Source organism: Malania oleifera, chromosome 9 (assembly GCF_029873635.1).
Source record: "Malania oleifera isolate guangnan ecotype guangnan chromosome 9, ASM2987363v1, whole genome shotgun sequence".
Lineage (NCBI taxonomy): Eukaryota > Viridiplantae > Streptophyta > Magnoliopsida > Santalales > Ximeniaceae > Malania > Malania oleifera.
Window position 1 is genome coordinate 95,743,509 of NC_080425.1, and position 26,773 is coordinate 95,770,281.

Genomic DNA, 26,773 nt, shown 5'->3' on the forward strand with positions numbered 1-26,773 from the left:
CCAATGATTGGTAAATAACGAAAATTGTCTTCACCAATCCAATTGTAGGAGAAGGCAACAAATGCCAAACAAGAGAGTGGATAAGGTTGTCATCTTTTATGGTACAAAGGGTTTGCTTCAATCTCAAAAGGGCAAGCTTTTTTTTAACTAGTGGAGTTTCATCAATGCCTCCACTCTTTCATTTTGATTTGCTTTGATAGATAGTGATGGAGCTCGTGTCCAATTAGGTGCCTAATCATTTTTATCATATGATCACTTCATTACCCAACAAGAATATTTGTTTATTTAGGGGGTTGGTGGGTAGCCATGATCATGAAAGTTCTAACATCAATTTGGGAAAATGGGTTTTGATTTTTTCAGTAGTACTAGTTGGAATGAGTCTTAAGTTAAAATTTGTATTTTAAGTATGTGCTATATGTTATTTTAATTTTTAATGATTAATTTAAGGTGTATAGTTGTTGGTTTTCAAATTTCTCCAAGATTAATTAGGTCAAAGTGACTCACCCATCTTGAAGTTTTGGATAATATTTTTAAAAGATTAAGGAGTCCTTGAGATTCGATAAAAAAAACAACAAAAAATGGATCCCCCTTAAAATTTCAATAATAAAACGAAGCTCGTTTGACATTAACTTATGTTTGGAGGGTCGTTAGATTTTGAAGTGTATTGGTTTTGAATAAAAATGTAGTATAAAATTGTATTAAAATTTATTCAAATTTACCTAACTACGTATCCAAGGTCCGAAATTCATACTCCCAAACACTACTTAAATTTTTTGGATATTTATACTCTCTCTTTGAACTTAGCGATAAATTAGCTGAGACTATGAATACCTTAAAAATCAAATGTTAAGAAGTTTTGTGACAATTTATCTTTATATAAGGTGTCTATTGAGGTAAATTTGTACCAATTGTACGTTAGTAGAATCTATAAAATTAATCACAAGAACAAGAATAAGGTTATGTTTGGTTCGAGAAATATTTATTCTTCGGAGTATATTAGTTTTAATAGGCTACTTACAATTAGTTATACAAAAAATTATATTATTACTATAAATCAAACAATAATGTGAAATATTTTATAAGTCCATAATAAGAAATATATAAAAAACAATTATTTCTAAATTTCATCATGAGAATGTCTAGTCCTTTCTTATTACATGTTGAATGAAATAATTACAAATATATAAAAAATAACTATTCTCTTAATTCTCAAATTTAAACTATATACATGAATCACTCCTGATTTACTAAATAAGATTAATACATTGCTCCGTTAGCATTAAACAAATTGAGTTTGATAAATTTAACTTGTTTACCTTCAATTAAAGCATCATTCAAATATTTTTAAACAAAAAAAGCTAATTTTGCCCCAAACATAATTTTAAAGACCATATTGGTGCTTGACTCCTTGAAATCATTGGGCCTGTTAGACCAGAACAAGCGGTGGTCGAACCAATGATGTAATCATAATATTATTGTATATATATATTCGTAAAAATAAAGCTAATTATACATAATTTATATTATAATTAAAACAAGAATGTGTAAAATTAATTATTAAACATATTTTATATACACATATTTTGTTATTGTTTTTAATTTTATACTTATTTTTGCTTTTAAATAATTAGAAACAGCATTCCACCTAAATGCCACTTCAATTTTTTTTTTAACTTTGAAAATTATATAAAATAAAACAATATAAAAGAATTAAAAAAAAAAGCTCAAATTTCCTATTTTAAATATTTAAAAATAATTTATTTATTAAAATGCATTAAATGTTTTTGGGAGAGGGTGGGTGAAACTTTGAAAAGTCAAAACAAAATTCTCGTTTTCCCATTTTCCCATTTTTGCCATCAGCAAGTCCAACAAGGAGCACCACGATACATAAGGGTAAAATTGGGTAGGTATTTGTGTTCTACCAGTTCGACCCAGACATGACTTCGGTTCTCATCGATTTACACCGGTTCTTTTATTTATGGGTTTTAGCAATCAACCAGATCAGGCAAGAGACTGGTTCCGGTCGAACCTAGTCAGACCGGCCGGTCTGGTCTGGGTTTCAAAACTATGGTCCCACAATGTAATTAATAAAAACCCAAAAACAAAACACACTTTAGGGAAAAAACAGAGAGGAATTTTTTTATTTCATATATATAAAAAAAAAAAAAAAGAAGGAAGTCCCGTCTTGCCGAGTATGTGAGTCCGTATTAGGTCCAATAAAGACAAAGGGTCCCCAGCCATGAAGTGGACCCACCACAGCAGACACAACACATGGCCGCACACAGATTGACCATAGAAATTATAAGACGCTCTTCTTCGTTACTGTATTCTGTATTCCAAAGCCAAAGTACCTTTCAGATTTTTAGATTTTCACAATATCTCTTCTCCTCCCCTGTCCTCTCTCTCTCTCTCTATTTCTGGTAAGCTCAGATGTTGCAGGTGTTCTTGGCGGTGGCTTTCTCTGCTGTTCCTCTGACTCTGTACGTGCCTCCCTTAAGAAGCCTCAACCTGTTTGTGCAGACCATGGAGGATCTCATCAGAGAGACCAGCCTGTACACTGGCAGATTTTATCCTCGCGTGCGCCTTGCCTGGTCAAGAGTCCTTGATTGCATGCTCTGTAACCTCACCTGAGGAGGTAAAGACTTCAAATTGTGTCTTCTAAACCCACTTAGATCTTGGGCTTCTCAGGCTTACTTACCCAGCTCTATCTTCTTCTTTTAAATGGGTAGATTAGATTAGACTAGAATGGTTGCGGTTCTTGATTTTCTGTTTTTCTTTTTCTTTTTTTTTTAAAAATTTCCTTCTTCTTGTTTTCACGATCTCAAAGATTTCTCATCATAGGATAGGGTGTTTTTTTTTAATGTTCTTAATTTTCTTTTTTGTACACAACTGCTGTAGAGATGCCGAGTGTTATTTCAGAGGAATATAGAGTTTGAATATTTGCAATACTTTGTTGCTTATTCTAATTATGAAAGTTAAAAAGGGATACATAGATAAAATATATTCTAAATGAATTATTCATAAATTTTCTATTTTAATCTTCTCACCAGAATACAAGAACACTTAAACCCTAACAGGTTGTGTAAATCACCTTTGAGATTCCAATAGCAAAGCTTACTGTCCCAAATACCATTGTTCATCCCATTTACTTTCCTTATTTCTTCATAGAATCAAAAGGAAGAGCAATAGTTTTTTTTCACTGGCTTTTCCCCAATAATTATAAGTGTTGTGGTAACTTGGTAAACTTCACCAAAATAAAAGAGCGTGGGAGTAAGACAAGAGTTTCTAAGTTCATAGTCACTTTGATCTCTTTTTAAGAGCATGTGAAATTATTTCTCACGTTGGGGGGTCTCTTTTGAAGAGCTGGGGAAGATAGAAGAATTATATGGCATTTAGGATGGAATTTGAATTAGTACGGAATTGGCCAACCTAATGCCACTTTCGAAGATGTTATGTGTTGAGTCTTATACATCAATGGGGAAATGATTGCTTAAAAATAGGCATATTTCTGTAGAAATTGGACAAACAACATGTAAGATCAAGCATAGAGATTGAACGAACAACGTGTAAGAAAATGTCAACATGTAAGAAATTGAGTACAATGGCATGTAGACATGGCATAACATTTTATTTGCTGGATGACAGTTTGAGTACAATAATTGAATGCTTAATTACAGACAGTTCCTTTACAGAAGAGTGAATAAGTTTATATGATCAATGAGATGTTTCTATGGGAGCAGACACTGAGAAAACCCAAGGTGAAAAGAATGAAAGAATGACTATGAATTTCACTGCTTACTGCATGATAATTCAGCTAGCTAGAAAGTGTGCAAGGCTTAAGGAACCAAAATACATCTAAGGCTTTTGCTTCTCTTTCAGCAACAATAGAAACACTTCTTGCATTATTGCCGTTGTCCTCTGTTTGATTCTTCATCATCTCTTTATTGCTGCTTTGCTCCAGTTCTTGACGGATTCCCCTTTCCTATAAACAAGCCAATCAATCAAACATTAATAATTTTCCATTTCTAGGCAAGGCTAAGGTTTGTTTAACCCAATCCCTGCCCAGTCTGAAATCTAGGTCAAACTTGCTCATTGGTGGGGTTGGGTTTTGGTATGATTGGGTTCAACCTGCCTCTCTACTCAGTTAGAAGACTCGAGCAAACATTGTTTAAGAGCATCGTTGGAACCAGCAAGCAAGACTATGGAAGGCATTAATGGCGCTTTTGGGTTTGGCAGAATGGCTGCACTGATATTTCTCATTTTCCATGGTCGAGTTTTAATATAAGCTTAAGGTGGTATTGGCCTTTCAAGCAAAATTGGCTCGCATTCAAGGCAGCAGTTGACATGGATGGAATTTTTTTTTACAATAGAAGAGTTACCAAATGGGTCAGATGAGGGAATGGAGAAAAGGGTGATTAAAAGAGCTTGCACTTTCATTGTCATGTACCTGTCATTACTGCTAAGGACATAAAGCAACCAGAGGAAATGAAGCAAAGGTATCTTCATGGCCATTTTGCTTGTTAAAAATTTCCTTCTTTTCATGATTTCATCATAAGTTGGAGAGAAAGACAAGAAAATGAATAAAGGCTCAAATTGATGAGAATATCAGGACAAGCATCCATAAATGTTGTGGCAAGGGATTCTCTAAGTGAGAAGACATCATGCTATTTACCAACAACATTTTCAGACAAACAGAAATTGAAAGGAGTTCCATCTATGGGGATAAAATATGGTTTGGTTGGACAAAATCAATGAACATAACATTTGCCCATATTTTGAAAAAAATGAATTTGAAAAGGAAACGTGTTGAGTTTGTTTTGAATTTCAATTCTCAACCCCACTGACATGGGGCCATTTTCTGAGCTGGGCTCTGTAATATAAATTTAACACGACCTACGAATACACATGATGGACACACACATACATAACTTATACCCAATCAAATTTTAGTGTACAAAGGGAACTAGTTATGGTTAGAAGGAAATGTGGCAACAACAGAAAGTACTAAAATATGAAGGTGGTTTTGCTCTAGAAGAAAAGGTAAGAAAAAGTGATGACCACAGAGATTTGTACATAATAATCAGTACAAGTTGTTCATTTCTACATTAATTATTGGAGTCTTGCCAATAACAACAAACAAGTACTAAAATTTTGTTGCAGATCAATGTGGACATAATTGCTCCCTTTTCACTTTAAAGTACAATGAGTGCCATGTCCAATGATTTTTGAGAGGAAAAATTTTGAATTCTTAGAAGACATACTCGTATAATCAAACGCTATATATAAAAACTGTCAATACTAGTCATATTCTAGACATTCAAACAAATGATTAAATTACTATTAAGTACATTTTTCCAGAGAAAAAATATAAATATATTTTGGATATCGGTTATATATTATATTCAAGGTACTAAAAACACCTCATAAATGAATAACTAAAGAAGAAAGCAATCAAAGGTTGAAAAAATCCCATTTCATCCCTATTCTCACTCTCTCAGCCCTTAAATTTTCAAAGAAAATCCATTTATTAATTTATTTTTGCAACAATCATTTTAGCATTATATCTACACATTTCCCCAAACCAGAGCCTGCCCAGAGCTCGTAAGTATGATATGTATGAATCTTTCTGAAGAAATGCACTTTACTTCTTTGTTGCCTTACATTGGCAAGGGAGGGAACACTATTCTGGTCTGTCATTTTACGCTTACTTTCTGATCAAACCAACTAGAAGAATAAGAGAAAAGAAGATGATGGATTGCATACCGGAAGTCTAGACCGGGAAGGCTTGGCAGGGGAACTTTTTGTTGCATCATGGGCGGCAGAAAAGCACTGGGGAGTGGGAGGGTTTGTCCGGATTTGCAACAGGTTCTCCTCCCTGCGCTTGATGTTCTTCAAATCCACAGACAGTGGACTCAGTGGAGTGTTCTCTGCCTCATCAGCTCTTCTGTACAGCATTAGTTACCAAAAACACTCATTGCTTCAGAATGACCAGCATTTCACATAAAAAGCCAAATTTGCCCATTTGGGATTGTGTTTGCTTTCCCATGTCTACTCATTCTACATATTTGAGCAGCCAAAGCTTTTAAATTTTCGTGAAAATCATCTAAATTTGGATCGGTTCAAAACTTTTGGATTAAATTGATGTTTGTATATCAACTATGGTGACGCGAGGACTCCCAGTGCTAGCAATCTTATCATTGAACTCATCAAATGTGAATTAGAAGAATCAAGAACGCACCCATACACACAAGAACTATTAGTATAGAGTGAGAAACTTACTTCTTCCTTCTCTGCTTGCCACTACTATTCCCCACTGCCTCAGTTCTTTCTTTACTCATCTCCAGCAATGGCTTCCTGTCCTTCTCTCTCTCATCCAACTCGCCCAAAATCTCTCTTCCAGCCTCCCTTACCATCTGCTTCTTCCCACCCACTGGGCTTTTCTTCACGTCCAACTTCTCCGTGTTTTCTCTGTCCTTCGCTTTCATGGCCAATCTCTTCAACTCATGACAAAATTCTGTTACCTGATTCAATATATCCCGTCCTGCAAACAGATTCCGCGCTGAAAGCGTTCTTTTCAGCCACGGTGTCTCGGCATCTTGAGATGAATCATCGATCAGTTTTTTCTTCTCAGTGCTTGATTTGAATGCAGCTTTCATGGGTTTAGCTTGATGATGAGGAGGAGTGTGGAGATTAGGGTTTTGATTCTCACTATCTTCGGTGAATTTCTTTGATCTGGGACTGTTTTTAGCTAAAACTGAAGGTTGAGCCGCCCCTCTTCTCTTCAAATTAGCATCCCTGAATAAAAAATAAACAGTGTCACCTTATTTCGGAAACTTCAATCAAACTGTGCCACTAATTGTAACTCAAAGAGGTAAGATTTTTTTATAGTACCTTCGATTCCTGTCGCCGAGTGAAAGCATATCAGATATATCAACTAATCCAAGACGCTTCAGCTGATCCAATAAAAAAAAAAAAAAAAAGAAGGAAAATTAACAAAATTAGACGATAATATATCAATCAACTCTCCGAAGCTGAGAAAACTGAAATAGTTTTGGTTGAGATGTTTTTATTTTTTCAAATCCCTATTGATAAGCATTAAAATTTTTATTACTTCGCTCCATTTCCTCGGCAACCAAGCCGCGAAAAACTACCATATGCTGAAAAGTAAACAAAAGAGGAAAAAATTGAGGATGAACCTTTGACGTGGGAGTCGATTTAAGAAAATCCTCAGCTGTCTTTGGGTGTCTGCAATCTGTAAGAGCGAAAATGGGTTAAAAACAAAACTTTTCAGCTAAAATTGCAAATTGCTGCGCAGTATCATCATCAGATCAGGAGCTCACCAGGTCTACAGAACCAAGCTTCATCATTTACAGAATCTTCGCAAACAGAGAAATCGACCCATTGCGGCGCGTTTATGTGCTCGTAAAGATCGTCTTTTACGAATGTGGATTCTATGCTTCTCCAGTCGATTTTCGCCGGCTCCATTTCTCAAATTCAGAGAGAGAGAGGGAGGGGGAGATATTCTTCGATTACCAACAAAACCCTGGAATATGAAGATCGATCTGAGAGAGACGGAGGGAGAGAAATGAGAGGACTGTACCGTTAGTATAAGACCGTGGACAGAGCCAGTGAACGTTGGAGGAGGTGATTTCTTTATTTTTCGACCGTTGGAGCATTTATTTTGTGTTTGTTTATTCTAAGGTTCAACGTAGATCACATTTTCAGCAACAACCCATTTCTAACATTTCAACTTCAATATATCTATCTATATATTAAAATTATTATTTATCAGCGGCGAGCACAATCGAGTTCATGATTTTTGAGTAATAATTATTTTTTTCAATCAACAAAACTTTAGTCACGATAAGCCCTAATGAACTCCGGTGTAGCACCAAATGTTACTCATTCATTGTGTTTTTTATTTTAAAAAATAAAAAATAAATGTTTTTAAAAAATATTCTTTTAGAAAAGTTTTGAATGGTTAGGTGTATTTTTAAAATATTTATGAGTGGCTATAGAAATAGATTTAAATAGATATAATAACTTTTTAGAAATTTTAATAGATTATTATTGAGACATTTTGAAGGTGTTAAAAGTCAAACCAATAAAGGGAATCCTTTTCTAATAATAGATATTTTTCTACATTTTACTTCTAAAGGCTCTTGCATTAGTTTATTGCCTTGAGAAAAAAACCTGCAGTGTAATTTTGAGTGGAAAATCCTAAAATGTTTCAAAATTTTAATTTTTGATTTCAAAGATTTACAAATTTAAATTTAATAAAAGATTTCCTACTTGATATAGATGTTTTTTTCTCTGATTTGTAGTCTAGAGAGATTTAAGACAAATGAATAAGTAAAGTTATAACTAGGTTTCTTTCTCAATTTAACGTCTCGTTTTTTTTATGATTGGGTTTTTTTTTTTTTTGGCATATATGTCAAAAATATTTATCATTTATTATAAAATTTTGAAATATTGATAATAAATAAAGAGATACTCTAATTGGTTAGTTATACGAAAAATCCCCTCCATATGTTAAGGGAAGGGGATGATTCCAGCAACACAAACACACTCAATCACACGGAACACAAAAGAAATATGTGGTTCGGCGAAACTCAGCCTACGTTCATGGGAGAGAGGGAGTCTCACTGTATGATCAATAAGAAAAATACAATGAAGGAGGAGAGCACACTCTAACTCAACCCAAGCTTAAACCTCTCCGCCTCACACATAACTCTCTTCATTCTTTTGCACTCTGTATATTTTTCTCACACACTCTCAACTTTTACTTTACAAAGCAATGTATTAATATATACTAGAGAGGAGCATTCAGACGGAGTAGTAATAAAAACGAAACGCATGCTCGAGGCTGCGCATGCTCCACGAGCTGTATCTTCCCAAGAAAAAAAAATAAATGCACCCACATGGGTGGGTCAACGCCTTATACTCATTAAAATCATATATTAAAGTTTAAAAAATGTTTGGAAAAGTTGACATCTTCTCACTTGCAAACGGATTCTAACTTCTTCAAATTTAGAAATATGATGACTGTTAGGACCGGAGGAGCCCATGGGTGGGCTTAATACACATGAGTGAACACCAATTTGACCCAAAAGCTCAAGCTAATTGGGTCTTGGGTCCATCCATGTATATAAGCACCAATTATCCACTTTAATTTTCCAATGTGGGATAAGCTCACAAGTGGAATTCTCAACAATCTCCCCCTCACTTGTGAGTTCCTGCTCCCCCTTGAATGGAAACTGTCTCCCTTTTGGGACAATTCTCCAACAGTTGCTCAAGTGGGCCTTACCACTGGCGTCTTATGTGCATCAGATTGCATTCCACGTGTCTCCAAACCAATTTTACCTCCCACGTCTTGACCCTATTCGGATCCATCCACAACCTAGATGATCCTTATTGGCCTCAGCCACACACTTGGTCCTCCAACTGTTAGCACATCAGGAGAATTAGCTTCACATCTCGACTCTTACAATGTCGCTCACCCAGAGTTACGAACCGTCGGCTCTGATACCACTTGTTAGGATCGGAGGAGCCCATAGGTGGGCTTGATACACATGGGTGAACACCAATTTGACCCAAAAGCTCAAGCTAATTGGGTCTTGGGTCCATCCATGTATATAAGCACTCATTATCTACTTTAATTTCTCTTGAACGGAAATCGTCTCCCTTCTAGGACAATTCTCCAACAGTTGCTCAAGTGGGCCTTACCACTGGCGTCTTACATGCCTCAGATTGCATTACACATGCCTCCAAACCAATCCTACCTCCCACGTCTTGACCCTATTTGGATCCATCCGCAGCCTAGATGATCCTTATTGGCCTCAGCCACACACTTGGTCCTCCAACTGTTAGCACGTCAGGAGAATTAGCTTCCCGTCTCGACTTTTACGATGTTACTCACCCAGAGTTACGAATCGTTGGCTCTTATAGCACTTGTTAGGACAGGAGGAGCCCATGGGCGGGCTTGATACACATGGGTGAATGTCAATTTGACCCAAAAGCCCAAGCTATTTGGGTCTTGGGTCCATTCATGTATATAAGCACTCATTATCCACTTTAATTTTTCAATGTGGGACAAGCTCACAAGTGGAATTCTCAACAATCTCTCCCTCACTTGTGAGTTCCTGCTCCCCCTTGAACGGAAACTGTCCCCCTTCTGGGACAATTCTCCAACAATTGTTCAAGTGGGCCTTACCACTAGCGTTTTTCGTGCATCAGATTGTTATTGTGGTTTGTTTGGAATTAATTAAAGTCTGAAAATAGAATTAGCAATCAGCTGAATTACACACAACAATGACAAAGAGTAGATTCCTGAGAATAGGCCATGGTTCATTAGCAACACTTCGTTATTTTTATCTAACTAGGATTCATCTATAGAACTGTAAGCTTTGAGAATAGAAAAAATGAATAGATGAGTAATGTTTTTCAATTTTTCATATATTTATTAGACTCTTGAAATTTGAATATACAATAAAACATGACTGTTATTCGAGTTTGCATTGGCGTTAGTGTTAATGATGTTTTGCTTGATATAGTTGACGTTCTATCCTTAAGATGAGATTTTATTCTTATTGGTATAGAGTATGCTTGGAGGCCCATTAAATGTTCAATTTGTGATTATATGGGGCATGTCACAGCTGTAAAATAAAGAAAGTGGGTCTAGAAAATTCAAAATTATTCAAGATAAGGGAGAGATCTTGTTAAACCGTTTGTCATCCTTGAGACAGATGAGTTTATTAAAAATTAGGAGGATATAACTGATTTAAGGAAAAAAAATTAGAAACTTCTAATGTTCGCAGGGTGCCTACATCTGTCAAGGAGGATGATAATCTTGATGACTTCAAGTGTAATTTAGTTATTGGAACCTAACATTAGAGTCAGTTAGGGGATAACAAATTTAAAGAAAATAGTTTTTCGTCATGTAAAGATGTCCTCAAAACGAAGTCTTCTCCAATAGTTGCTTTTATCCCTTACTGTTAAAGTAAAAACCATTTGGTAATGATAAACATCCTGAAAGAGCTAAATTTGGGTTATAACTATAAACAAAAGGTTGTTACCAAATCTATTATTATGAATTTTAAGAAAGGCACTGTTAAGACCCTGTGAGCAATCAGAAAAATATGACACCAGAAATTTAACATGGTTTGGTCAAGATCGACCTACGTCCATGGAGCACACCACGAATTCACTATTCGCCGGAAAAAATACAACTCTCTTCTTCCTCTCACTCTCTTCCTCCTCTTTTTCTTCTCTCTGCTCTCTGAGCTTCTCTTGTACATATTACAACTTCCACAACTCTCTATTTATAGGGCTTGGAATCAATTTACAATTAAATACATTAAATCAAAAGGATAAGTTTTATCCATTTAAATTAAATGGTGGATAAATGTCCGGCTTGCAAAGCGTTTCCAACTCTTCACGCGTCTCCAGCTTCTGGCTCCAACTATATCTCCTATCTCCAACTATAACAATCTCCCACTTGGAGATAGAGATGCCTCCTCAACCAGTATCATGAATAAATGATGTGCTCAAAATATGTCTTTGGGCATGAAGATCAAGTGAAGTTGAACATAACTTCAGCTTCTCTGTAGTCACCACCTTAGTTAACATATCTGCCAGATTTCTACTACCTTTGATTTTTTGAAGTATCAACATGCCGTCCTCTATCAGAGATCTAACGAAGTGGTAACGTAATCCAATATGCTTAGTTATGGAATGAAATGCGGAGTTCTTTGCCAGATGTATCGCACTCTGACTGTTACTATGCAAAACATTCCTCTCTTGCTTTAATCCAAGCTCTGTTAATAAACTCTGAAGCCAAATCATCTCTTTACTGGCTTCTGTTACTGCTACATTCTTAGCTTCTGTAGTGGATAGAACAACAATCTTCTGTATCTGAGACATCCAACTAATAACTGTTGTGCTAACAGTGAATATGTACCCGATGGAGCTTCTGCAATGATCAATTTCACTTGCAAAATCAGCATCTACAAATCCTCGAATTTTCAGATCGCTTTTGCCAAAAGATAGGCACTTATCAATAGTGCCACGTAAATATCTTAAAATCCACTTCACTGCTTCCTGGTGTGTCTTCCCTGGATTTGACATATACCTATTGACAGCTCTTTGGCCAATATACGGTCTGGTACCAACCATAGCATACATTAGACTTCCAACGTCTGAGGCATATGGAACCTTAACCATGAAGTCTTTCTCTTCATCTCTTTAGGGAGACTGATCCTTTGAGAGATGGAAATGACCTGCCAATGGTGTATTTACAGCCTTGGCGCTGCTCATGTTGAACCTCTATAAAACACGATTGATGTACTCTAACTGAGATAACCGTAACGTTCCTTGTTGCTTATCTCTAGAGATCTACATCCTAAGAATTTGCTTTGTAGGACCCAAATCTTTCATATTAAATTCTTCTGACAATTGCTGCTTCAATTTTCCGATCTCTTATATATCTGATCCTGCGACTAGCATATCATCAACATATAACAGTAGAATAATATAGCTAGGACGTTACCTTTTGAAGTAGCAACAATGGTCGGCATTGCATTTTTGAAAATTGTTCCTCTGCATACAGGTATCAAATTTCTTGTACCACTGTCTAGGAGTTTGTGTGAGACCATACAAACTCTTCTTCAATTTGCATACAAGATTGACTTCACCTTTTACTAAGAAACCTTCTAACTGTTGCATATAAATTTCCTCATCAAGATCACTGTGAAGAAATGCCGTCTTCACGTCCAACTGATCAAAATGTAAACCCTCTGAGGCAACAATACTCATAACATATCATGATGGTTGTCAGCTTCACAACTGGTGCAAAGATGTCGGTGTAGTCAATTACTTCCTTGTGCTTGAAACCTTTGACTACTAACCGAGCTTTATACCTTTTGGATCCATCATGCTCTTCTTTGATCCTATATACTCATTTGTTGTGAAGAGTCTTCTTACCATTGGGTAACTTAGCAAGTTCCCATGTTTTGTTAGAGTTAAGAGACTTCATCTCGTCTTTCATTGCAAGCTCCCACTTGCTCGCATCTCTTTCCTGACATGCTTCAACATAGAATTTAGGTTCTCCTCCATCTGTAAGAAGTAAATGGTTCACATACCTCCAATTTGGTACGTGCTGCCGAGAAGATCTCCTAAGCTCTGGTGTTGGAGTAGGAGGTGGTGGTGCAAGAATCTGCTCCACATGTTCCTCTGCCTAAGGAATTTCGATGTTCTGCTGAGGATTCTCGGTGTTCTGCTAATGTGTCCTTACACATTCTAAAACATCATCCACGTCTACAAAAGGTCGTTTCAGACTCTATAGATTCTGTTGTGTGTCTGTCTTTATACATCACCTTTTCATGAAAAATCATATCTCTGCTTTTGATCACTTTTTTTGTTTTCATCATTCCAAATGCGATATCCATATTCATCCCCACCATAACCGATGAAAGTGCATTTTTGGGATTTCGGATCCAGCTTATTCCTGACATGATCATTGATATGTACATATACAACACAACTAAAAACTTTCAAATGTAAAACTTTTACCGCTTTGTTACTCCAAACTTCTTTTAGTAGACTATAGTCCAATGGTACTAATGGACTTCTGTTAATCAAATAAGCTGCTGTGTTGACTACTTCCGCCCAAAACATCTTGGGCAAGTCTGACTGTATACGCATGCTTCTAGATTTTTCTGTCAACGTTATAGTCATCCGCTTGGCTACGCCGTTGTGTTGAGGCATACCTGGCACAGTTCTTTCCATTCTGATACCATGCTCATAGCAAAATTTCTTGAACTTGGTGTCAACATACTCACCACCATTATCTGTTCTCGGCTTCTTGATTTTCAAACCAGTTTCATTTTCTACCATCGCTTTCCAAATTTTAAAAACATAAAAAACATCAGATTTATACTTCAGGAAGTAAACCCATACCTTCCGTGAATGATCATCGATAAATGTGACGAAGTAATGTTTTCTACCTACGGAGGAAACTGTTGTTGGTCCCCATACATCTTAATGGACTAGCTCAAGTCTCTCCTTCTTCGAGGTACTAATGTTTTTCTAGAAATTGACTCTCTTTTGTTTCCTAAATATGCAATCCTCACATGTGTCAATCTTCACCAACTGTAAATCACTCAACTTACCCTTGTAGTGCATCACCCTGAGTCCCTTCTTACTTAGGCATCTGAGTCGTTGATGCCATAAGTTGCTATCATCATTTCCTGTAGCAACTGTAATAGACATGCATGCATCAGGAGTTACATAAAGAGTACCACTTTTCTTACCTCGAGCAATTGTTAGTGCACCCTTCGAAATCTTTCATTCATCACCAATGAAAGATGTGTTATATCCTTCATCTGACAATTGACCGACTGAGATCAAATTCTTCCTCAAGTCTGGAATATACCTAACATCTCTCAGTTTCCATACTGACCCATTCATTTTGATCTTCACTATCCCCTTACCGGCAATGTCGCAAGGTTGATCATTGCTTAGATATACTTTACCGAAATTACCTGATGTATACTTTTCTAGTCAATCTCTGCTGCAAGTGGCATGGAATGAAGCTCCAGAGTCTAAAACCCAAGACTCTTTTTTGTTCTTCAAAGAGCAGATCAACAAATCATCATTTTTTGAGGCAACGTTGGCTTCTGCTTTTGCCCTCGTCTCGTATTCTTTATTCTCACTTCTACACTAGTTCTTGTAATAACCAATTTTTCCACAGTTCTAGCACTCAATAATTTTTGTGCTTTGGGAACCTATGTTTTGAGAACCTCTAGGATTTCTGGATTTAGATTGCTTGGGCCTAGATCTGTCGCGGTTGTTTGATCATCCATGCATGTTTCCTCTGCGTCAACTTTCCATGTTCAAGTCTGAACTTGAAGTGGAACCATGGTTTGACTGCATTCTGATTTCCTTCGTCAAAATCATGCTGACGACCTCATCGTATACATGCTTCAATTTTCCTGCAGAGCTACTGATGCTAGTAACAACACCATTCCAACTTTTGGGCAACTGACTGAGAATTAGTAGGGCACGAATCTCATTATCAAATGTTATCTCGACTGAGGCGAGTTGATCCGACAACTCATTGAAATTATTCAAATGTCTGCTAAAACTTTCACTTGTAGACATGCTCATAGTAAATAATCTTTTCATGAGATGTACCTTGTTTGCGGTTGAAGGCTGCTCGTACATATTAGAGAGCGTATCCATAAGAGACTTGGTGGATGATATATGTTTGATATTGAATGCCACAGACTTTGACAACGTCATTCTTATGGCTCCGAGAGATTTTCGATCAAGTAACTGCCACTCGTCTTCGTTCATAGATGCTGGCTTACCCTTCAATGGTAAGTATAATTCCTTCCCAAACAAATAATCTTCTATCTGCATATTCCAAAAACCGAAATTGTTGTCGTTAAACATTTTGATTTTTGAGTACTTTTCGTTTGACATCTCGATTTGCTGATCTAGAGATGAAATTAGCTTAAATGGACAAAACGGTTGGATTTGCAATGGTCAAAAACCTTACAAATGATTCAAGTCGTTCGAAAAATGGACCTAAAACGACTCCGAAAAGATCAATCAAAGTTTAGGTAAAACCTAGTCATCTGGTCAACTATACAGAAAGTGGCACGCTGACGTGGCAAGGCTGACGTGGTAGTGTTAACGTGGCAGCTGACATGGCAGTGGGCCTACTTATTGATGTGGCACTGGGACCCACCTTCTAACGTGGTGGATGACGTGGCGCTGACGCGGTAGTGCTGCCGTGGCGCTGCAAACGTGCCCGGGTCCGGATCGGTTCGGGTCGGATATAGATACGGGTCGGTGCGGGTTGGTCGATCTGAGTGAGTTGTCGAGTCGGCTCGGGTATTGTGAGGGTCAGGTTGAGGCGGTCCGGGCGAGGAAGACGTGTGGGCACGCGTGTGGCGCGTGAGAAGCAGGTCACCGGTGGTTGACCGGCGCGTGGCGAGGAGTGCTGCTCTAGTGAGGCTCATGTAGCTTCTTCTAAGCTCCTTTCGAGTAGGGGTGAGCATAATTCGGGGAAAACCGAATTAATCGAATTAACCGACCGAAATTGGTCGGTTCGGTTCGGTTAAAAAATTCGGTTCGGTCGGTTTGGTTATGTTTTCCAATATTTCGGTTAATCGGGTTTCGGTTCGGTTAATGGAGAATATTAATTCGGTTAACCGATTAACCGATTTACGAATTAATTAAATTTTAAATATAAATTAATAAATTAAAATCTGATTTCACTCATTCCCGAATCCCTCTCATACTCTCAGTCTCACACTCTCACTGCGATCAGTCTCACAGAAGTCAGAACATGTAAGTCCCTCACTGCCTTTCGCCGTCGTCGTCGCCGTCGCCATCGCCGTCACTGGCCATCATCACCAACACAGTCACTGCTCTCTGAAGTCAGAAGCCATCGTCGTCGCCTTTCTCTCGCTCACCCGAGCTCCTCTGCACCACCAGGCACCATCTTCACGCGATGCCTTCATCTGTGTCCATCGCCGTCGCCGTCGCCGGCCATCATCGGTTCATCACCAACAGTGCAACGTAGTAACTGCTCTCTGAAGTGAGAAGTCAGAAGCCCTCACTGAGTCACTGCCTCTCTCTCGCTCACCTGAGCTCACTTCCGCACCACGGCACCACCATCTTCACGTGATACCATCGCCGTCGCCACTGGCCAGCCATCGTCACCGAGAACCACCCCCGACTCCTCATCGTCATCGGCGTCAAGCTCACCCGAGCTCAATCATCTCCCCCGACTCCTTCCTGACTTCCCCCTTCCTTCCCTTGTTCGGATTTACCTTCCCAATTCCCCCTTCCCTCATATTTCTCGGTTAAATTAGGTTAACCGAATCACCCGAAAATAAATTCGGTCGGGTTCGGTTCGGTAAGGCCCAATGGTTCGGTCGGTTCGGTTAACACTATTCTTTAACCGAAATTTTCGGTTAATTCGGTTAATTAACCGAATTTGGCCGAACCGACCGTTTGCTCACCCCTACTTTCGAGCTCCGGATTGCACGGTTAGCTTCGTCTCAGCGAGATAAAGGTGATGGTGGCCTCAAAACTTAGTTTCGAGCCATTGGACAGAGCTCTGTTTTCGGTGTACCACTTTAATATGGCTTTCTGCTCCAACCGGGCTCTGATACCACTTGTTAGGACCCTGTGAGCAACCAGAAAAATATGACACCAGAAATTTAACGTGTTTCGGTCAAGATCGACCTACGTCCACGGAACACACCACAAATTCACTATTCACCGAAAAAAATACAACTCTCTTCTTCCTTTCACTCTCTTCCTCCTCTCTGCTCTCTGAGCTTCTCTTGTACATATTACAACTTCCACAACTCTCTATTTATAGGGCTTGGAATCAATTTACAATTAAATACATTAAATCAAAAGGAGAAGTTTTATCCATTTAAATTAAATGGTGGATAAATGTCCAGCTTGCAACGCGTTTCCAACTCTTCACGCGTCTCCAGCTTTTGGCTCCAGCTATATCTCCTATCTCCAGCTACAACAGACACTGCCTCTAAAGAAATCTCTACATTTTCTTGCAACTATAATGGTAAGATGCATAATGATCAAGATGTATCTCAAGGCCGATATGTATGATTTTGAAGAATTTTTATTTAATTCATACTTTTAAAAAATCCCACAAATTATGGTCCTCTTTTTAGGGTTGATCTCAAGGAAATTGGATTTTTTTTAAGTCTTTATTTTTAATAAAGGGAGTATAAGGCTATTTTAGAATAATTGAAAAAACAAAAAATCGAAAATATTCTATAAATTAAGAATGTCTTGTCTTGTGTTAATTTATTTACATTTAATCATGAAATTGTACAAGAATAGATGTTGTAGACATGCCATTTTGTTTGGCCATTATATAGCAAAACTTAGGAGATTTTTGTTATTTAATTTAGTCTTTTTAGTCATTATTTTTAAGTGTCGTCCAAGGACTTCACCTAGAGTGGATTTCTCATTTTGATTCTCTTAATCTCACTGTGCGGAATATAGTTTTCATTAATTGGGTGTTTTGTACGGTTTTTTTTTTTTTTACATTTATTCATCTATGAGCATTACAAATACATCATTTCTGGAAACAAAATAAGTCTTCGGCCTTGGGCAGTACTGTTAGGCTTTCTTCATTACATGCACACAAGAAAGAGTTTCCAATGTTACTTTGCATATTAAGCCAATTGGGCTCATTTTGAGCAAAGTTTGTAATTAAAATTTTGTATGGACCCACCTTGGGTTGATATTTGAAAGTGCAGGCTTTGGGCTTAATTTTGGACAATTAGAAGGCCCAATTTTGGCCAAGGACAGTATTGAAGCCCAACCCCAGCAGCTTCTCTCACAACTATTCCCCATGGCAGACAAGGCATGCATGCCTCTCCCTTTCCTATGAAACATTTTGCAATGTGGCTGGTTCCTATAGCCAACCAGCTTCAACATTTCCTATGGTGCTAGTTCCCACACCAGCTTGCCTAAAAATAGGACAGGTTGGATTCAAAAGAAGAAGAAGAAAAAAAAAGAAGAAGAAGCTAAGATTGGAAAAAGGCTAGGAGAATTATAGAAAGAAAATAAGGATGAGAGATTGAAAGAAAGGAAGTGGGGATAGAGGGGATTGAAGAAAGGGGTTCAAGCTGAAGAAGCAAATCAAAATGGAGTAGAACATAAATACTGAGAGCAGAAAGACCCTGTTTGTAGAAAGTCCAAAAAGTTAGTACCCTTACCCTATTTTATCAAAAACCAAGTTCAAAGAATTCCGTAAGAGGAATCTCAAATAATGCAATTTGTTAGCCTTAAAGGTTATGTGAGTTTAATTGCATTGTTTTGATGATAACAACTTTATCTTTAGTGACTTTTAGAATCTTTGAATTTTTATGCACACCTTTCATGTATTTTTTTAAACTGTGTTTTCAATTGCATGTTGTAAATATGTTTAGGTTTTTTATTTTCATTGCTCTTGCTTGTTTTGTTAAACTTTTGATTGAAAAACCTTGATGAATTTTCATTTAAATCTCAAAGGTTATGTCTTTACTGTTAGGAATCTGTGAGCAACCAGAAAGATGTGACACTAAAATTTTAACGTGATTCGGTCAATATCGACCTACGTCCACGGAACACACACCACAAATTCACTATTTATCGGAAAATTACAATTCTCACTCTCTCTCTCCCTCTCTTCCTCCTCTCTTTCTCCTCTCTACTCTCTGAACTTCTCACTTGTGTCTATTACATTCCTCAACCCTCTATTTATAGGGCTGATATTTAAATCAATATTTAATCACAATTAAATATAATCAATCACAAATGATAGGTTTACAATCATGAGAAAAATGAAAATTAATTGCAAATCGCGTTCCAACTCATGACGCATCTCCAACTTCTTGCTCTCTTGTCTCCAGTTACAACATTTGCATGCCTTTTAGGTTTGAAGGGAGGAAATATTTGTTTTATACAAGTCTCTTTGAAGTAAAGGTGAGACAATGAGCACACTTAAAAAAAAGAAAAACATTCAAGAAATAATTCTCGAAAAGATTGTCGAAAGTTGTATTCTTGACACGCTTTTGGGGTCTTGAGGTGAGAATAGTTTTTGTCTTTTGTAAAACTATCCAATATTTAAAGGTCAGGTAAATTGAATAAATTAAGGAATGGAAGTTTTGATCAATCAATTTTTAATGTAATCTTTGGGCTAATTAGGTACCATTCGCTAGACCGATGTAAAAGAGTGCTAATACCTTCTCTTTACACAACCGTACTACCAAGTCCAAAATTGGTGATGCAGACCATTGATTGTTGGCTTCCTTGGACCTAAGCGATAAATGAACTAGCAGTCTATTAAATAAATGTTCTAATCGTGCAAAAAATAAATAGGTTAGTGGTGACTCAATTGTTTTTTTAAAAATGACACATTTCTCTGTCGATGTATTACACCAGACATCATATCACATGGTATCGAGTCTACCACTCGGTTGAAACATTTCGGATTTTCAACTCGCTCTTCGTGTGGGGTCAACACTTTGGGACGTTGTGACAAGTATACTTGGTGACTTTTTCGTCATTAAAGCAAACATTTTAGTAAAATTTTAAGGACGTTTGACCTTCAAAGAATGATGTATGCTCAGGGAGCCAAACTACTATGAAGGAGTTAACATTTCTCTTCCTTACTCTCTTTATGTGATTTATTTTATAAAAATATTTGTGTAATTTGCTTGGATTGCTTAAAATTGTTTTAAATTTAGTAATTAAGTAATTAGCTTTAATTAAACTCGATTTACCCATCTCTTGAGTTACCATTTGGGACAACAAATTTATCCTAAAATGATGCATATATATTGAGAACTATCATTACCATATGTAATATATATTATTGAAAATAAGAATTGAGTAATGGAAAATTATAGAGATATAAATAGATGACCATAAAAAATTGAAGATGTTGCTTACATGAGAAAGGAGATAAATAAAATTCGAGTAGAGAAATAAATAATAAAATTTTCAACAATAACATTAAAAAGTCATTCAAATAAAATAAATTCACAAGTTTAAAAAATTCATTTGAAATAGATTAATTTATGAAATAACCCTTTAAATAATCATTAGGAGTTTACATTGTGAGACTTGAATTTAGTTTTATACTATGAAATATTATGTTAAAAACGTTGAGTAAGGAGTTTCATAAAAATAAAAGAATGAACATGCTGCAGTGAATTATTTCACCCCTAAACATGACGTGGCAAAAAATCATTGGTTGAAAGGGACCAAGTACTCGTTCATCAGCCCCACATGATTTCGGATAAGCACAGGAGAAGAGAGGGAAACAGATAGCCACATCCCACATCCACCAATCCCCACACCATCCAATGGCAACCACTTTCTCACCACCACCCATCCTCTCCTCCATCACTACCTCCTCCGCCGCCGCCGCCCCAAAACAGCCACCTTCGCCTCCCCTAACAAAACCCCACCTCGCCGTACCGCCCTCGAAACTCCCAGCAACCACCTTAACCGCCACCCTTACAGTCGCCGCGGCCGCAGCAGCTATCTTGACCGCCGCGGCGCCGCCGTCGCTGGCAGAAGCCTACAGCCTGTACTATGGCACAGCCGCGAGCGCCGCCAACTACGGCGGCTACGGAGGGAACTCGAACAAGAAAGAATCGGCGGAGTACGTGTACGACGTGCCGGAGGGGTGGAAGGAGCGGCTGGTGTCGAAGGTAGAGAAGGGGACGAACGGCACCGACAGCGAGTTTTACAACCCGAAGAAGCGGTCAGAGAAGGAGTACTTGACGTTTCTGGCGGGGTTCCGGCAGTTGGCGCCGGTGGACGCCGTTCTGGGGAACCTAGCGCTGTCGGACGTGGAGTTGCAGGACTTGATCGCCAGCGCGAACAGCGTGAGGTCGGACAAGAGGAAGGACGAGAATGGGCAGGTGTACTATGTGTATGAGATTGATGGAGTGGGGAAGCATAGCTTGATTTCCGTGACATGCACGAAGAACAAGCTGTACGCGCATTTTGTGAACGCGCCGGCGCCGGAGTGGAGCAGGGACCAGGAGACTCTCCGGCATCTCCACGAGTCTTTCAAAACAGTTGGGTCGTTTTAGCAAGAATTTTTTTTTATAAAACAAATTAAGGATAGAGTCTTGCGGGATTAAAAAAAAGTATGTATTTTTTTTTTTCACGTTCTATCTCCTTTTAAATAAACAAATCTTGTGTTCTATAATAATTTATAACTTAGATTTATCAAAACGTTCATACAATTAATTATAAGAGTTTCTGCACGTTTTCTCCGCAATCATTAACATTGAGTAAGTGTGTGAAACTGAACAAGATAATATTGATTAATTGCTAAATGTTGTTCCTCATGAGCTTGAAGAAATAATTTAAAAAATATATATATTATTGGTTAAAATTTTTTATAAATTTTATAAAAAAATAACTTCAATTGTTCAATACTAGAATACCATGACTTTCAAAATATGAGAAAATACTATTTGGAAAAGATAAATATTAACTATAAAGTCTATTTTATTTTCTAAGCGCGGATAATGCTTGTCATATTAGTTAGTTCGAAATAACCCACGATCGAGTATTTTTCTTTTTTAATATCAAAGCGCCTCCATAGGAGCAAACCACATAGGAATGTAGTCCTGATCTATCTTCTTGAACGCCAAAAAATGAACCACAAGAGTTGAAGCTGAAGTTTGATACACAAATTTTTTTACCCTATATTTATGGAGACTTTGGATTTCAATTTTTAATGGATTTGGATTTGATAAAAGAAAAAAAAAAAAAAAAAAGGACAGCCCGGTGCACAATCTCTCACATATGTAGGATTCGGGGAAGGGGCGGATCATAATATAAAATAAAATTATATTAACTTTTTTCGAAATCCACCTAAAAATTCAAATCTAAGGTTTGAAATTTATGTTATGAAGAACAATAGTATTTTCGTTTTTTAATTTCTTTAAGACCAAAAGTTGTTAGTTTTATACCACTCAATGGGTGAATTTCTCCATAGCATCTTTACTTGTGTTCAGTTAAATTTAAATGCAAGTTTATGGCACAAAGAATACTAAACAAAAAGCATTCACAATAAAGAGTAAAATTATCAACACATATGGCATGCCTTGCATAATCTTTCAAAAACACTTAGACCCCGTTCGAAACTCAGAAAATATTAGATAAATGAAAGAAAAATATTAAGAAATCCACATTTTTATATTGATTATTAAAATAAAATAAAAGATATATCAAATTTATAAACAAAATATTGATGTTATACATCATTAGTATATAATTTTTTCTAATTTTTAGTTATATTAAAATGAACTTTCATTAAAGTGCGAATTCGTGTTCGTGCCATAAATAATACTAAACAATGTGTTATATAAGATTAAATGAGGCTAAAAGAGAGTAAAGCCATCATCATAGGAGACATGCCATCCCTGCCTACAAGGAGGAGCATTTTCACCATACTCAGCGCAGCAACTCCATCTCTTCTTCCAGTTGGCTCGCCCAGTGTTTGGCCTCTTGCTCTTTTCATTCCATTTGTACACAATCACTCCAGAGCCATCGCTCCACTCTCCATCGATCCCTTGGTGTGGTGGAGCCAATGCAAATAATCCCTTCTCCCCTATACCACCCCCCCCCCCCCCAACCAAAAAAAGTATTAAATTCAAAATTTGTTTATTTATTTTTGTGACCCGGAACTCTAATTGAGCAGGTCCTTTTGATCCACTCAATCGGTACCAAGTTGGAGGATAGAAAGTTAAAAACATTGCCGGCTGCTCATTTACGCATCTTCAATAATTCACTAGATAAATTACAAACGTTAAAACGAACCTGAAACCTTGAAGTCATTGAAATCTAACTTCGTCCTTACCGCTTGAGCAAATATAGCAAGACTTTATTTATTTCGGTTATGAAACATCAGATTTGAATTGTAAAAATAGTGAACTGTACTATGAGAGACAAACAATGACATGTTATGAGATGAAAAATGTACTATCTTCTATTCCATGATTCAAGATTTGAAGGATTTTCAATGGAAAAAAAGATTTGGGTCACTAGATTTTGGTAGAAAACACGAAAATTATGTATTTCGGTTTTCTAATCTAAAGCATAATAGTAGTGAAGAGTATGAGACTTTCATGTTGGAAGTCATTTTATGTGGCTTTTTTTTTAGAGCAAATGACGTTTGCTGTTGGTAAAAAATTATTAACTTCAAAAAGGAAACAAAATTGTGAGTTAACAGTCTAAAGAGCACATGAAAAATCTATACCCAGATGCACAAAGTATTTTTTTTTAACTTGAAAAATGGAAAACGAAATAAGAAGGGATGGAGATTGAGAGGCTGAAATTAAAGAGAGCAGGTGGCCGGGGAATTACATATCCCATGTGGCTTATGAAGCATATACCATACCAGTGGAGTGGCCGTGGAAAGAGCAAGCAGCTGGGGAATTATCCTTGTCGTGGTAAAGGGTGTTGCACCTCAAGCATCGCTTCCGCACTTGGGACTGATTTGGCTTTGCCTCTCCCTGCCTGATGTTTGAGCACAACTTGATCTTCATAGAAATACTGTGAGCCACAGCCATACCTGTTGTTGAGAGAGAGAGAGAGAGAGAGAGAGAGAGATAGAGAGAGAATGGTTGGATTTTTTTATTGGGCTGCCATGGGTGTTAGCTGATTGGTCTTGTGCTACCTTTTAATGAAAAAAAAATTAGGTCCATCTCTTGGAGAATCAACCCGGTCCTCCTGTCAGTCTATTCACAAAATACTATAAATAGTGGGTCTCATATGATAGAATCCGCATATAATTTAATGAAATTTATTATTTGTTTTCATTTCATAGGAAGACATGATAAGAAATCTTCTCAAGAGGCTTTAATTTTTTCTCAGAGCTTAGATTTTGAGAGTTAATAGCATAGATTTTGCCATCTTCTGTTAAAATATTGAGAGATGATTGATGAGTTACTTCTTGTAATTGCGTGTGCAGCCCCACTAGAGCAAAAGAGAGATGAGTTGATTGATATTTTTTTTTTGGGAGCTGTTTGGATTGAGAATTTTGTTCGGGAAAAAAAAAGAAAGGGAAATAAGGTGAAAATTCATTTCCCCTTATATTTTTATTTTCTATTAAATAATTTAAAAAATAAAAGTTTGTTTTAACATGACTAAAAATTAGGAAAAAAAATGAATAATAATGTATAAAATCAAAACTTCACTAATAGATTTGATATACTTTTTAATTTTTTCCACTTTTCTTAATAACTAAATATAAAATATGAATTATTTTCTTTTTCTTTTTCCTTTTCCTAATATTTTTAGAATTCCAAATGGTACCTTAAAAAATGGGTTCATTGGTTGGATTTAGGACTTTTAGATTAAAAGATTTTAAGTTCAGAATCTATTTTGTACACTTAACATTAAATTTTTTTAATAGCAAAGTCAAAAATCAATTTTATTTACAATTAGATAGTGTTCAAAAATAATTTTTATTTACAATTAGATAGTGTTTAAAAGTATGAATTTTAAAAATATTATCCATTAATATTTATACTGAATTTTTATAGGTGTGTTCTTTTAGACTTAAAATGATGAAATAGGTTAAGCTACTTTTCAACCTATGATTACTGCATTAAAATTAGATGATAAATATAGTTATAGAAACTTTTTAACCTATGGCTAGCTTAGGATAATGCAAATAAAGGGTGTATAAATTAAAAAGGAAATAATTTTTCACTAGGAGCTTTATAAGGACAGTAAAACAAAAACTTTAGTATGATACCATTTAATCAGTCTATTGTTCTTGAAAAGAAATACACCTGATGCATTACATGTTTACATTTTTACCAATTCAACCCATTTGAACTTTAAAATAAGTTTTATTCGTTATAGTTAGTAAATTTATATAACGCGATATCATTTAATTTTCAAACAATAACAACTAAATAATTATATTTTTTTAACAAAATTGAGAATCTTTATTGATATGCACTCGCTTTTGGCAAAGGAATATTATGGTTACAAGACAAGCAATTGGGAGATTACAGATAATGACATTAAAACCCTCCCAAAAATAATACCAACAATTAAACAAAGACAACAAATCCAAACAATGCTAACTAAGAAACGAGTCTAAACAGGCTTAGATAAAATAAAAAAAACTTTAAACAAATCTAAATCCACCAAGCAGGAGAGTTTAACTAACGACGAAAGGAAGTGAGACCCAGCCTATCCATTCGAAGTATACCTTTCAGATAACGTGGTAAAAGATGTTATTCTTCTTAGTTGATATTATTTCCCATTTCTCTTTCTTTAGCGAGAAAATCAGCCGCACTATTGCCTTCCCTATATTGATGGATAACGATGTAGTTCACTCATTCTAGTTCTGCCACGAACTCCTCCTAAAAATCCCAAAGATATCACAAGATACATCTACCTTTCTGAAGCCAATCAATAACAATTCGCTAGTCACTTTCAATAATTACATTAAAATAATGAAATCGTTTGTACAAACGAATTCCTTCCATTATTACTTTTAATTTCGCACTATTGATCGTACCATTGCCAAAATAGCTTGAAAAAATCGCTTTTGCCATGTCATGGCAGTCCCGAATAATTCTTCCACCTCCCGAAGTACCTGGATTACCCCTACAACTCCCATCACAATTAAGTTTTATCCACCCAATAGAGGTTTAACCCACAAAATAATTTTTCCAAGCCTAGAGCAAACTCCCTGATGCTTAATTTGAAACTCCTTCAAAATCTTAATGTCTGACATCTTCAATTTTCGAAAAAAATTAGTGCTCTTAGCTATAGAACTAACCTAATATCGAACACTTCTCCACATCTGATCCGCACTTTGATATAATCTTTCCATTCTCGCTTTGCATCTTCAATTCCAGAGGTACCACGTAATTAAACACGGAATCAGTTCGATTAAAATACCTTTAATAGACGATTTTCGAGCATAGTGGAACCAATTTGCAATTCTATTTTTTCCGAGAAGGAACTGCTGGAAAGGATTCCCCAACGCCACACTAGCCCGACGCCAAACTTCTGAAGCCACCTCGCCTAAAGAAAGAATATGATTAGTGTTTTCCTGGCTTCTCTGCACGTAGCAATCACATGCCGAAGCCATCGACATTTCTTTGGCATAAATTCTATCATCTATTGTCAAGCATCTAAACCACGCTTTCCATAAACACATTGACATTCTTCTGGGCAATAA

General features: G+C 36.6%; 3 protein-coding genes and 1 long non-coding RNA gene across 4 annotated transcripts; 2 read left to right on the forward strand and 2 right to left on the reverse strand.

Annotated features, from left to right (window-relative positions):
• The first annotated feature begins 2,331 nt into the window (after positions 1 to 2,331).
• Positions 2,332 to 4,748, forward strand: LOC131165046 (uncharacterized). The gene is made up of 2 exons (XR_009139394.1): positions 2,332 to 2,635; positions 4,030 to 4,748. It is a non-coding gene; the product is annotated as an uncharacterized LOC131165046 (long non-coding RNA).
• LOC131165045 (uncharacterized) lies at positions 2,334 to 7,739 on the reverse strand. Its single transcript, XM_058122691.1, has 6 exons — positions 7,341 to 7,739; positions 7,197 to 7,252; positions 6,892 to 6,953; positions 6,280 to 6,795; positions 5,764 to 5,944; positions 2,334 to 3,982 (listed from the first exon to the last, which is right to left on the reverse strand). Exons 1-6 carry the CDS (start codon positions 7,483 to 7,485, stop codon positions 3,815 to 3,817), a joined length of 1,128 nt encoding a protein of 375 aa, XP_057978674.1. The 5' UTR covers positions 7,486 to 7,739; the 3' UTR covers positions 2,334 to 3,814.
• A 13,108-nt stretch (positions 7,740 to 20,847) lies between these two features.
• LOC131165047 (thylakoid lumenal 19 kDa protein, chloroplastic) lies at positions 20,848 to 21,789 on the forward strand. Its single transcript, XM_058122693.1, has one exon. It carries the CDS (start codon positions 20,907 to 20,909, stop codon positions 21,642 to 21,644), a length of 738 nt encoding a protein of 245 aa, XP_057978676.1. The 5' UTR covers positions 20,848 to 20,906; the 3' UTR covers positions 21,645 to 21,789.
• Positions 21,790 to 22,878: 1,089 nt separating this feature from the next.
• Positions 22,879 to 24,298, reverse strand: LOC131165048 (uncharacterized). Its single transcript, XM_058122694.1, has 2 exons — positions 23,966 to 24,298; positions 22,879 to 23,176 (listed from the first exon to the last, which is right to left on the reverse strand). Exons 1-2 carry the CDS (start codon positions 24,135 to 24,137, stop codon positions 22,947 to 22,949), a joined length of 402 nt encoding a protein of 133 aa, XP_057978677.1. The 5' UTR covers positions 24,138 to 24,298; the 3' UTR covers positions 22,879 to 22,946.
• Between the last annotated feature and the right edge of the window lie 2,475 nt (positions 24,299 to 26,773).